The sequence below is a fragment of the Mercenaria mercenaria genome, chromosome 4 (genome assembly GCF_021730395.1).
Source record: "Mercenaria mercenaria strain notata chromosome 4, MADL_Memer_1, whole genome shotgun sequence".
Lineage (NCBI taxonomy): Eukaryota > Metazoa > Mollusca > Bivalvia > Venerida > Veneridae > Mercenaria > Mercenaria mercenaria.
In genome coordinates, this window is record NC_069364.1 from 29,315,556 (window position 1) to 29,329,996 (window position 14,441).

The following is a 14,441-nucleotide window of genomic DNA, read 5'->3' on the forward strand; positions in this document are numbered from 1 at the left end:
TATCTCAACTCTTGTGAAGAATTGGGTCTCCTTGGCATGTTGCCATGGCAGACCCTTCTTTTGTCATAGCAAAATGCGGGTAGCATTATTGATATATTAAAGCATCTCAAAGTATACAGCAAAGAGACCCCGTCTCCGAAAGCCCCAAGACAAGAACAAAAACATTATAAAAGATAGTAGGTAAGGGTAGATTTCTCTGAAGCACAGAGCCTCAGAGCCTCGCATTTGCAATGTAGGCCCACAACAAAAAGAAGCTGTAACGGAAATATATTATAGACGGGTTGCTTCAAAAATCCAACAAGTACATTTTAATCTTAAGCAAAAAGGGGGAGGAAGTGGGGGTGGGGGGTGGAGGTTTGAAGAGGAAAGTGGAACAAGGATGAACATTCAAAAGGGAATGCTACGTTCCTTAATCACAGTTACCCTACAACGTAAACCACAGCAGCGCAGACACTCGCGTACAAGACAAAACACAGACAAGTAAGATATATCAACACTGTAGTGCACCGCCCAAGACACACAGACACACAAGCACACATACGCACAAAACAACAATCGGGCACCGTCTTAGGATTCCGGCAGCAAGAATTAAAGTGGGCACGATTACTTACTCATAGTGAAAGTGGAGGGGATGCCAAAGCAAGGGAGCGCAATCTTCTTGCACTTGTCATTAATAAGAGTTCAGTTAAGATCAACAACTTCGCGCCACCTTATGTCAAAAGAAAATTGTGGGCGTTTAATTCGTCATGTGAGGAAGCCGGGATGGCTTGCTTACGGAAGGTCGGTGGTTCTACCCATCTGCCCGCTTGAGACGAAATAATGCACGAAGGGCACCTGGAGTTTTCCTCACCATTGAAAGCTTGAAAGTCGCCATTGACCTATAGTAGTGTCGATATGACGTTAAAACCAACAAAAACAAAACCAAAAAATCCGAGAAAGGACCAGTTTGATTTCCACTTGTTTCTTAAGAAAATTAAACGAAGATAAAGATTCCTTGGCAGAGATTAACTGATTACTTGACAAAATTACGCTTCATCAAGAACATTTACAAAAATGTGATTAGTTTGTGTTCTGGTAGGATTTTGTGCAATGCTATTTTCTGCTCTTTCTAAAAGTTTTCAGATATTTTTTACGAGACACCATACCAGTAATAAAGAACGTACATGTCCTAAAGAAAATACAGAAACGCAGTTAAAATTATAATTAATGTTATGTACATATATAACAACTGTCATTTAATCAGATACTAAACATCGACTGAACATCTTTTTTATATATTTGAAATAAAAAGTAACGTAAGATTGTAAATTATTTTATGTATACTGCAATGTGTCAAATCAGGTCATAAACTGTTATGGTATTGTTGGCACATCATATCTGTATATAAATATATACATATTTCACCAGCTTCCACTTCTTAAAAATTTTGACGTCATTTTATTGTCAGTTTATGTATTTCTGACTCTAATTCTAGTTCGTCTGCTTTTTTTCGCGGTCGTCTGACTGAGTGAATTGCTTCCGGATTTCCGATCCAATGTAAGTCTTCAAGGGAGGTAATTCTTTCAGTGCTATCATTCAAACTTTCTTTTGAAGAGCTACTTGAATGACCTCCCCTTCCACTTTTCCTGCTGAGAAGTTTACGCCTTAAATCTGGTGACACTCTTGGTGAATTATGGTGTTCCGACATAATCTTTTGAGCATATGACATGGAATACACACGCGGTCTTATTCCAATGTTTTCGTGTGCGTGCTCTTCAATATGTGACAAGGACCCAGACTCGGTGTCTAGGGACAAATCTTCGAACTCTTTCGACTGTCTCCGTCTTCTGGACCCAACATATCTTTTACCTGAAATAAAGGATTACTACATTGAAAACAAACCCTTAAAATTATCGAGCTGCCTTGTTTGGTAGTGTTAGCTATACTCGTTCGAGTTTTGGTAGTCACAACCAAACTGCATTATACACATGCAATTTTACATAATGTACCATAATGTTATAAACGTCTTTATTGTTTTAACGATAATGAATTTGATTGTTTCGAACTTTTGAACTCAGATTTCAGACCAGTATAAAAATCTAGGTAGGGCCATAGAAACCGCGGTCAAACTCGCGAATGTCTAGTCTACCAAGAAAAGTTTTGTCAATTAAAGTCTTTAAGGTATCTTAAGGTCTCTTTATTTAATGTCTTTTAGTTATGTCAAGCCATTTGCAGATGACAAACCGAATTTGATAAGTATTGAAAAGTAAGTACCGGCACTCTCCAACTGTTTGTCAAGATCCACTGGGGATGGTGTGTGTGCTCTGAATGTAACCGGATATGGCTCTATAGGAAGCGCATGCTCTTCAGGTATCTTTGGAACCTTCTTCTTTTTCTTACTGTCTGAAAATAAAAATTGTATCATTTTTAAAGCTCAGTGTTTTATCATTTTAATCAGTTCGAGTCTGAAAATAATCCTTTAACTTCAATCAAAATCATTTATTTTCTTTGGTTTAACAAACACATGAACAATATTTTGCTTGTGGAATCTCCGTAGTTTAAGGAGTGATTATATGAAATATCTTAATGGTGGACACTAGATAATTCTGTTTTCTCCTCTGTAAACAACATATCATATATTAAGTCTGCTTCTGTTTCAATTCAATCTTAGTTCTGATTTCTGAAACTTTCAGTCTAGTATGATTGTTCAAAAGAAATTCTTGTAGGTTTGATAACTCATGCCCTTGAAAGGTCAGAAATTGAGAAACATCTCTTTGGCGGCTTGTGACCGCCAGTCATTTGTTTTATATGGGGCATGAGAGGTGTTGCGTATATATTACCTCATGAAAAGACTCGTTGCTTGGTTGCGTTGATCTTTATACAGAAAATTTATAGAATAAAATAACAAACTGCACTTAGGTATGTCGCGGTACAAACATGGTCACGTTAGGGGAGGATAAATGTCAGGCAGCCGGTACACTCAGTCGGTAGTAAACTCTCCATGCAAGCGAGGGGTCCCACGGGTACGAGTCCCAGATTGACTACAAATGTTTCTCACCCTACGACATGTTGCACCCAAAGTAGGGCTTGTTTATCTTTGAAATTCAATGCAGAATTTCCACTTTGTGGAGATTTGTGTAGGGCTAGAACCTGGCATATTAGGGGAGAATATGTGTCAGGCAGCCAGTTAGCTCAGTAGGTACAGAACTCGCTCTGAAAGCGAGGGATCCCTGGTTAAAGCCAGGACTGATTGCCCTTTTACATCACACTCGTCATTTTTTTTTTCACTTCTTTTTAAAAATTTCTTTCCCAGTCATAATGGATATTAAAGGAAGCTGGATAGTAGCTATGAACAGGATATTGGACATAGTGACTTTGATGCTTATAGATGTAAAATATACAGATGATGCAGAACAAACAGCTCTGATAGACGTTGGGTCACATGTGAGAAAAGAACCCTTCAACCAGTCTTCCCATACCTATTCCCTTCTTGACATTACAATCGATGGGCTTCAGGTGTACCTAGATATGTTATCCCACGGAAAAGATATATCTCACCTTATCAGAATTTGCTTTTTTTGAAATTTAAAATTCGATTAGATATTTGACTTCTTGTTTTTCATTAACGAAAATATAATGCATCTTGGCCTTTTTGGAAAGAAGAAGATAATTCCATGGGATTACGGACAATGAGTTTTTAAAACTTACGTAATTCAGAATAAACTTAGAAAATTTGACAAATAAAAAGACAGGATCGCGTGCATGATATTTTTCTCTAGATGAACCCTCAAACAAGTTTTCATAACGTCTATGAGAAAATCACAATTTTTGTCATTTCCGTGAATAGAATTTTTCTACAATGAAAAATCTTTTCACATTCCTAAATAACCACATAGTGAGTAATATGGTGTATTAAACACTAATTGTAAGACATTATCTGAAACTACTTAACGTGCCAAACATTTTAATATCGTATTATATCTTTAAAAAGATAGTATCACTGTCGTTTTATTAAATGAATTCATGGGTTGCCATTTATTCATCAAACGATTTTCATTTCCGTATACCGAGCCCAGGCTTGATTCTACGTTATTTTGGATAAATGACATTATGCCGTTACCTCCGATTTAACAAGCGTGCAGAATATCTTTAACGAATAAAATTCTTGATACAGATATGAAATATGAATGTCAATTTTATACTGCTTTTGGATCCAATTTGAAATGTTAACAGTGTGAAATGACTAGTTGTACTTTTACATACCACCTGATAATCCACAAGGGTAGTTTTTGTGTATACAGTCAGTCAGTCTACTTCAGCTTATTCAACTTTATTCATGTTTTTCAAGTGTTACATGTTTATGAACTACAACCAGATTTTCCCCTTACTTTAGTCGTTACTGCGTTTATATATAACAAAGAACAATATGAGCCGTGCCATGGGAAAACCAACATAGTGGGTTAGCGACCAGCATGGATCCAGACCAGCCTGCGCATCCGTGCAGTCTGGTCAGGATCCATGCTGTTCGCTAACAGTTTCTCCAATTTCAATAGGCTTTAAAAGCGAACAGCATGGATCCTGACCAGACTGCACGGATGCGCAGGCTGGTCTGGATCCTTGCTGGTCGCAAACCCACTATGTTGGTTTTCCCAAGGCACGGCTCATATGTTCAATAAGATACAAAAACATGTAACAATAGGTATCCTAGAATGAATCTATCACAGTTAGTCTCTGGACTTAGTTTGCAAATCCAGAAAGCTATCATTCCTTTTTGAAATTTGAAATCTGAAAACATACCCGATTACAAAGTATGACTGAGTGTTATACTTTAAATAATCTAAGATAGTTCTTCCGAAGGAGTACTTTTTTCTCCCGCAATTCTATTACGATCCGACGGGAGGTTTTCTCCAACATTTAGTAAAACCAGTCGGCGCCGACATCAGACTTATCAACTGATTAATAAGTGTAAAAGGACGTGTTTTACCTTATTTAAATATTGTTATACTTAAAGACAATCATTTTGAAAAGATTTTCCGTCGGAGGAGTACTTTCCACACGTTGTATTGGCGAATCTCCCGTGGCAAATTCTTCTGCGGGAGTTTTTCCACGTTTCAAAACATCCACTTTTGAACATAGAAGCTATTCCTTGTATTTAACAACGTATTTTTGTTTATTTCACAACTGTGATACTTTCTTAAAATTTATTGGTTACATTAGTATTATGCCTTTATCTAACAAACTTGAGGACGTAAATGAAACACGCCCCATGTGGTTCTGGGACGATCTGTGTATGAAAAAGAATTGGAAAAACTGCCTTACCTATGATCGTAAGATGCGACTACTAGGGTCTTAACACTTGGTTTTGCTGTAATTTTGTGATTCCAACTGGTATGCAAATTTTGATTCCATACCTCATGTTTTTATTTCGATGTAAATGAGATGTGAAACCAAAACTTGTAGTCCTGTTTGGCGCCATTTAACCTATACTGTGTTGGTGCGCCATAAAATCCAAATAAATAAATAAATAAGTAAATGAAACAGGGTAAAAATAAGGTTAGTTTTAAAAATAGATATCATTTTTATTCAGTTTTGTACAATGTATTACAAAATCTTTAGGCTTTGTTTTTATGTATTTTGAATATGTTCTTTGGAACATAAAATCAAAGAACCTGTGGATACCTCGTGAATCAAAAGTCTCTTTAGTGGTCATTTGTATAAACGGTCAGTTGACCACCACAGATTCTAGTCCCGCTAACAGCAACACTTCCTATTGAATCAGAATAGTAAATGGTTCAAAAGAGCTTTAAACGTTTTCTTCAAAATAAATAGGGATTAATTGAAAATTGAACTAAATGATACATCGGAAAACATCCCGACGCCCCCTCTGTTGGTTTAATTATACACAGACGCAACAAGCATTGGCAATGTGACAAACATTGTCTGGTGCCATTAAATAAAAGAAAGGTAGTATCGTAAATAAGCCTGTTTATTTTCAATTATTGTAAACAGATCTATACTTTTAACTGCTCAAAGGCTATCGAATTTGGTCTCTACAAATATTGAGACGTCGGGTCAATTATTTTTATTGTCTTTTTATCGGACTCTGTGCATTATTGAAATATTTATGAATACGTCCAATTATATTTGACATGAAATGTAAACAAATATTGGACCAAATTTTGCGTATGGAATACTTTTTTTTCTGCTGTCACTTTAATTCAAACGATGTTGCATGTTTTCCGGAAATTGTGCTCAATATCAGTTACAAATAAAATCTAAGCCGTTGTCAGTTCGATCGAACATATTCTAGAGGCTGTCATTTCAAAAGGCTTTATTTTTGTTTAAATTGCATTTCTAACATTACGCATAAAAAAACGTTACTGGTATGAAATTCGGAAATAGCGGTTTTTTTTTCGCTTAAAGGGCGGTTAAAATTCACCGCAGTGAGATGTCCCTAGTCGTTGTCTGTTGTAGTAAATGCTGTGACACATACACCTGGTTGACGCTCAGCATTAAAAGGGACGTTTTAGAACTGGTAAGCCAGTAGTCACTACAATGTTACTGGTTCGGGAATACGGCTTGATATTCCAGTGAGGCTGCACTAAAATGTTGGGTAATGTGTTTGACACCGTCGTTTAAAAGACTTAAAAGTTGTTAAAAAGACGCTGAACATGCACAGAATACCCAATCTCATGATTTCGAAGGTCTTCGTGTTTAGATAATATATCAAAACATGGTTCTGCTATATAGGCACCATGAATGAAATATAACAGGACTTGTTCAGATGCTAAATGTCTTCCATAATACATGTTTTTAGCAAAAAGGGCTTTATCTCCTACAATAACTTTTTATGCCAGGAAAAGGGCAATTCATGATATTTGGTATTTAGTACTAACTCATAAAATATTTTAAAATTACTATTAAACTTAATTTGTTTTCCCTAGGCGTAAGTGAAGCGTTTCCGTTTTCATTTTATAAAAAAGCAATACAACGCAGTAACCTTTCTTCGTATGAGTTAAATCTAAGAAAGTACAACATGAGGAAACGATTGCAAAAAAAAAATGAACAACTACTATTCGTGATCACCTTACACATAAAGCAATTACAAGCAATTTGATTTTAAACTTTGGTAAGACTTTTATATGTTGTTTCGAAATTTATTATATATAATAAAATTTCAAATTAACATTGCATAATATAATTTCAAATTAACATTGCATTCTTTGTTCAACATTATTCAACATAACTACAGCTATTATGATTATAACATTTTCATATTGACTGTATCAAAATTCTTACTTAATGTGGTATGTTACGCATGACCTTTGTAGAATCAGTTATTAAAAAAAGGCATTCATGTGTTTAATTAACTTCTTAATTATCAAATAAGGTCCATCCCTGAACACTATCTTTGACAAATATTCTAAAGTGATTGAATGATTATTTACTCGTATCAGTGTTTCGTATCATTAACAAAAGTTTGATATTATGTTAACTGACAGCGCGGAAACTTGAAAGCGCAAGGTATATTTTTTCTCTTTCTTTTGAAACATATGTAACTGATACACTTGGATTATGTTTGGAGACATTTTTCAACCGGGCCAAATTCATTAGATATATAAAAGTCCTGGCTAGTCCTCAGTTGATAATTTAAGTAAAGATATTAACTGTTGCCAAAAGGTCAGATATGCTCAAATTAATATAAAGCAGAACCATGTTGAAATATATTTAAACACGCTGAAGAGGATTCAATTCATAGAAGAAAACAATGTCAGAGGTCCCACAGGAAAAATCACATCCAAAGAGAACGCATCCGTTGAACCTGGGCCCAGTTGTTCGAAACTTTAACAGGCGATTAAGCGGTTGATTAACCTTTAGGGTTATATTATGACATTTTAGAAGACTTAAAAATACAAATGTATGAATTGATGATAATGTACACTAAAAGTATTTGCAGTAAAAGCAAAACACCATGCAAGTTTTTCCCACCAAGACTAATATTTTAAATAAAAATTTAACAGACGGTTAGTTTATCAGCCGGTTAAAGTTTCGAACAACGGGACCCAGCTGGCTTGCAAAGGTCGGTTATTTCGACCAGGTGCCCGTGCATGTCTAAAATAATGCATGGAGAGATCGTCCAGCATTAAAAACTGGAATGTAGCTAAAAGACATATGAGCCGCGCCATGAGAAAACCAACATAGTGGGTTTGCGACCAGCATGGATCCAGACCAGCCTGCGCATCCGCGAAGTCTGGTCAGGATCCATGCTGTTTACTTTTAAAGTTTATCGCAATTAAAGAAACTGTTAGCGAACAGCATGGATCCTGAACAGACTGCACGGATGCGCAGGCTGGTCTGGATCCATGCTGGCCGCAAAGCCACTATGTTGGTTTTCTCATGGCGCGGCTCATATATTGTGCTGGTATGGCTTATACCCGAACAAACAAAAAAAAAACTGCTAGATATTGAAAAGTGTGGTTATTTTGATATTTTAAATGTGCGTGTCCGACCTTGAGGTTCTTCGTATCCAAGTATTGCAATGATTGGGGGCAAATACGGCCAATGCCTTTGAAATTCTAGTCCCTTAAAATTAAACCCATGCTGATTAAAATGTTTCCATTTGAAGAGCCGGTCATCTTCAAAATTAAATTTGGCGTTGAGGTAATGACCGGACGGTCTACTACTACCAGGGTCTTCAACCGTCTTAATGCTGACGAAGTGGTCATACGGCGTCAGCTATTTGTATTACTTTAAAACAAACAGATTACCTTTAACTTAAGAAAAAAAAATCTTAATACTTACCTCTTAAATTGTGGACTATGTGGTTCTTCGCTTTCTCAATGTTCATCTGTTTAAGTTGTTCTCTCAACTGCCTTTCCTCTCTGGACAATTTGGCACTAGCTATCCTCCGCTCGGATTCGATCCCAAGAGTTTTCTTGAGTAAGGAGTTCCTCCTTGCCGTATTCTTCACCTCGCATTCTTTAAAGCTTCTGCAACTTTCCTTGATATACCTGTCAACATCCGCATCCGCAGTTGTTAAAGTCATGGCTTGCTTTAGAACAGTTGTGTTCCTTAAATTATCTTTTTCAATTCTTAAAAGTTCCTTTATTTTTGTTATTTTTGATATGTCACCTGATGTTTTTTCTTCTTCGGATGAAGTTAATGTTAAGTTTTATTATATTATTTCAAAATTATCTGTTGTTTTTCCTCTTACTGTGATATTCAGATCAATACCAAGTTCTTATAGAAGTGAATGTGACTAACATGTTTTCCTTTTTTCACTGCCCTTTTCTGTCTTCTTGTCCTTATTCAGTCTTACAGTCGTATGTATTTCAAATTTTATTGATGAATGAAATTATCTGATAATAATGACTGCACAATATCCTGTAATCCCTTTGTCTTCGTCTTTCCCCCAAAGTCAACGTCCTTTTCACTGGATTTACAGACAAAGAAATGTTTTTAGGCGAAACGATATTCCCCGTACACGCCTAATTAGTTGGTGATAAATTCTATCTTACACTTCTTGTTTACAGACTTTCTATTGATTCCAATGACGTATGGTTGAAAGTTTTTCGACCTTAGAAAATAAATCCCTTTTATTCGCAAAACTTTATCTACTCCACGAAAGAGTTATTTGAAATATAATAAAGTAAAATGAATTCGAAATTAAATGTATAACCTTTTGGCTTTGAAATAATAGCCCATTTAGAGAAATACACTTATTGTTACTTTATACTGAATACGTATAGAGAATCATTGAAAGCCTTGCGCTACTTGCCAATTAAAGATAACGAAAAAATGCAATTGAAAGTTTAAATGTTTCCTTTCTGAAGGTTGGCACGGGCATTTAAGAAATTTTGAAATCGATGTTTTGAAATCATGGGGTTTTATAGTGGAGATACTTGAAATATCTAATCAGAACGTGAAAATAGAGCCAGAATTTTGAACATAAGTGCATTAGCAAATATAATGGTAGTTGTAAAATTGTCAAAAGTAAATTTCGACAAATATACACAGTCTTTATTCTAAATAAATAGACAAATCGTACGATTAAACTAATGACAGTCTATAAAATGTAATAAAATTTAACAGTTCTAGTGCCCTTACTATACAAAATATGAGAAATTATGAATAAACTGAGATTTTGGACCGTGTAATGTACCAAATGATATTAAACAATAAATTAGTTTGTAAAGTACAAATAAGTTAGTAATATGTTGGTCAGGTAAAAGTTAACATTCACTGAAATGTTTATCAGTATGTCACTGAAATGTAAACTAGTATGTTTTTACTTAATATGGTTAAAGAAAGAAGACAACTCAAGTTTGCAATACTTTGAAGCCGCCTCTCGGTGTCATTTTAGTAGCCGTCTATTACTCGATCGGCCATTTCATAATAGATAGACATATGTGCAATTATATTATAATTGATCCGTGCCATGGGAAAACCAACATAGTGGGTTTGCGACCAGCATGGATCCAGACCAGCCTGCGCATCCGCGCAGTCTGGTCAGGATCCATGCTATTCACTTTCAAAGCCTGTTGTAATTAGAGAAACCGTTCGCGAACAGCATGGATCCTGACCAGACTGCGCGGATGCGCAGGCTGGTCTGGATCCATGCTGGTCGCAAACCCACTATGTTGGGTTTTCCCATGGCACGGCTCATATGATATTTCGATCTGTTGAACATAAATATAACACAATAGCAGTATTAATCAGTGATATGAGACGATTAGTATCTTATTATTATTTCGTGTTTTATTCTCTTTTTTATTTTATTTATTTTATTTTCATTTTACAGAAGATGCCTTTCTATGGAACTCTTAGTGGCGTTCTGTTTGTTTTTCGTTTTAACATCTTGTTACCTTATCTTGTTATTAGGTCCGTGCCTCCAAGGCCAAAGACAAGGCAAGGTCACAAGCGTTAGAGGGTTAATACTTCATGCCTCAGTCATACATATTAAAAGTAATTAACGGGCTTCAATTAAGCTTAGGACTAATGCTAAGTATGATAAGAAAGTGAGTGTCCAACAAAGTCCAACAAAAGTCAGTTCCCTAACGTAAAAGACAAACGCAGAGGCAAGCGCTTTTCGGCCAAGCGTTGTAACATGTTTGTCATTCGTCACGTTGTGCCTTTGTTAAACCAGAGATGCCACTTTTCAGTTTGAAGTATTTATGCCGTATCAGAACCAAGAGAAATAAATATATTATTTGGTATGTCAAATTTAACAAATTGTAGTTTTATTCAGGTCCCGAGTGCATGATGCTGACTGTCTCTTGGAAGGCTGGTCTGAAGTTTGGACCCTGCACTCAATTTCGAGCGGTTGTACAGCAAGACACTTGCTTTCTACAGCAACTAAAAACAACTTCTTACAGGATGGCAGTTACGAAGTAAAATGTTTCGCGAGGGAAACGGTGGTCCTGTAGGTATTATATTTGACGATTAACAGGTTTTCGCTGGCTCCTCAAGAATGATTCAAACAGTCAGGCTCAAGCATTCATCAAAACCAACGTAAATAAAAGTTAAACTAACAAATATGACATGTTATTTATTTATCTCTAGCAAATATTCGATACTGTCCTAAGAATTTCGGTACGTGAGCAGGCCAAGGAAAGATATCTTTGTTAATTAAGCAAATATTTTCATCTGAAAGGGGCACGAATGACAATAGAGCAAACAAAGGTAGAAACTCTTGTTTGAATCTCAAGCAAGCTTTAAACGAAATGTAAATAAGTATATAAATGCGACCGCTCTACTTCATGTGAGCGATGGAGTCTTCATGTTACTTCAAACATTAATTTTTAAATTTTTAGTTGGCTCAACACAAACTACATCAGAAATTCATGTGAAGACTGTATGTGTGTGTGTGAAGAAATGTTTTAAAAAGCCATGTTGAATCTCAAAACAAAATATAAACGTTAAAAAACTATATATTTCTAGTAAAGGGTGGAGGTGGATTGTCACAGGTTAGGAAACAAAATAACTTGATATGGTAGTCATATATTGGAGGATTTATTTTTACTCTTCCACGACCTTTGTTTATTACATTGATAGATAAAATCCTCAAAACGAAGATTACTCAGGGTTAAGTTAATCTCCAGCCATCGATTATCAGCGTAACATCGGATCTAGGGAGCGATCAGATTTTGCTCAGTATTGTTCAACAACGAAAGGTTTGGCTTTTGCTTTGCCAAAATAACAGGTAAATGTGGACGGCCTAGAAGCAGTAATCACCACAAACACACAAGGAGCAAAACAATGCAAAGTAGGCCAGCCGCAAGTCAAAACTACAATGGAAAGATATAGGTGACGCGTTCCTTCAGGTCTTCAGGTACCAGTTAGCAAGTATATTTGCATTATACTGAAAATATCAAAAAAGGGAGAAGAAAAGGGTGCGTAAAACAAGCGGGCTAATAAGATCGGGTGCATTGATAGGGGAAGGTGAAGAGTAGTGACACCACCAACATAGAAGACAATGTACATATTACGTAAAACGAAACGGACAAAAAGCAAGTTAGAAATATAAAGACCGCTTTGGAAATGTCACTATCCTATGTAAAGTAAAGTGGGGTTTGTGAACGCCAGTCCTACACTCACCCTATTTACAACTAGTTTTAGAAGACTGTATCAGTAAAAGAATCCCGCTGAAATACCTCTTACATTAGTAAAAAAAATACCAGATAGTATAAAGAAACAATCCAACGTATCAGTATACAGGTGTTCAAATAACGTGTTTGCAGTCTGATCATCAATAGCATCAGCCCGATTCAAAAAGTTACAAGATTAAAAAATCACCCACTTTCTCTGTTTTGGGTTTTTGTGTGTGTGTGGAATTAGGGAGAAAAGCACCTTGGAGTTTCGCACTTGTATAGTCATCGCATCGCGAAATAGGAATGTGTAGCCTCTAACAGTTGGGGTAAATCGCCAAATACGCAATGTGCTATGCAAGTTTTGCATCGTTTCATCTTTTAATAAATTTTCTAAACGATTTTACAACTATTTGATTAAAATAAGTATCGTTTTATTTTCGGTATATCCCTATAGTACACGGGATGTGTAAGATGAAGCTTATGTTGTTTTCTTTAAAAGTTCGGACGATCAGCGGTAAATTTAGGCACAGCTTTTCGTAGTTTGCTAGGCCGGTAGAACTGTTGTAGCAATAATTTTGTAAGACGAAGAACCGATGTTACGCTGATATAGTCATGAAAATTATAAATAAATTAAATTGTGTCACGTAACTTTCGCGGAACTTCTATGCAGAGTTTTATCTCTATGGGTTTAAAACAGATTCAGTGAAACCGGGTTTGCTTTTGATTTGCTTGGTTCCACAGAATCTTCGTACAGATATTATTATTTATGTAGTGTAACTATCAGTATTCGGGTTTTGTGTGGTAAAAAGGGTCATATGAATAACAATGCCTTTTGCTAGCTGTGGCATGGTTTTATCTTGATATTGACTAAACTGTCACATGTTGTTGTCTTTTGCATTAAGACTGAAATACTAGTTTCTTAGCGCAAAGAAGTTGATAATATCTATTATATTATTATCATGTACATTTAGTGTTGTGCTATTGAGCAGCAGTTCATGTCTTTTAACGTGTTTTCTTGAATTTCGGCAGAAAAATATGTACATTGAAAAAAGGTTGGCTATTGATGCTTATATTTAAAATAGCAGAATATTTCCGATGAAGGTGTACTATTATATTTGAAATAACGAATTCTTGCAGTTCCGTTGCGATGGTAATACGTATTTTCGTTTTGCATCGTTTATTTTTTGATGATTTTAAATCAAATATATACTCAAAATTAAACGTGCAACTGCTCGTCTTCCTTTCCCTCTGCTTTTTAATCCCCCGCCACGAGTGATTGGGGGTGGGGATGCGGGGTATAGGAATGGTCTCCGTCCGTCCATCCGTAACAATTTTGTCCGCTCCATATAACTTAAACTCCTTGAAGGATTTTCATGAAACTTGGGTCAAATGTTTACCTCATCAAGATAATGTGCGGAACTTATGAGTCAGCCATGTCCTCTCAAGGTTACAACTCAAGGTCAAACGCTTGAGCCTTCCATTTTGTGTCCGCTCTATATCTCCTTAACACCTTGAAGGATTTTAATATGACGTGGCTGTAATATTTCCCTTATCAAGATGATGTTCAGAACTACAAATTCACCCATGTCAGCTCAAGGTCAAGGTCACAACTCAAATGTTTGAGCCTTCAATTTCCTGTCCCCTCCTTTTCTGCTAAACCAGTTGAAGGATTTCTTGAAACTTTGGTCAAGTGTTCACTTTATTGAGATGGTTTGCAAAACCCATGTGTCAGCCATGCAGGCTCAAGCTCAAGGTCACAACTTAAGATATTGACGTCGTCATACATGGACTATAAAATATATTTAAAAACGTCAATGCTTCCATCCAATACCATCAACCCTTTCACTATCCATAACAGCGGTGGGGGATATA

The 14,441-nt window shown here is 36.1% G+C and overlaps 1 protein-coding gene across 1 annotated transcript; it reads right to left on the reverse strand.

The window, feature by feature from the left end:
• Positions 1-1,186: 1,186 nt before the first annotated feature.
• LOC123553317 (uncharacterized) lies at positions 1,187-9,367 on the reverse strand. Its single transcript, XM_045343056.2, has 3 exons — positions 8,782-9,367; positions 2,254-2,382; positions 1,187-1,848 (listed from the first exon to the last, which is right to left on the reverse strand). The coding sequence occupies exons 1-3, from the start codon at positions 9,023-9,025 to the stop codon at positions 1,433-1,435; spliced, it is 789 nt and encodes a 262-aa protein (XP_045198991.2). The 5' UTR covers positions 9,026-9,367; the 3' UTR covers positions 1,187-1,432.
• Positions 9,368-14,441: the final 5,074 nt, after the last annotated feature.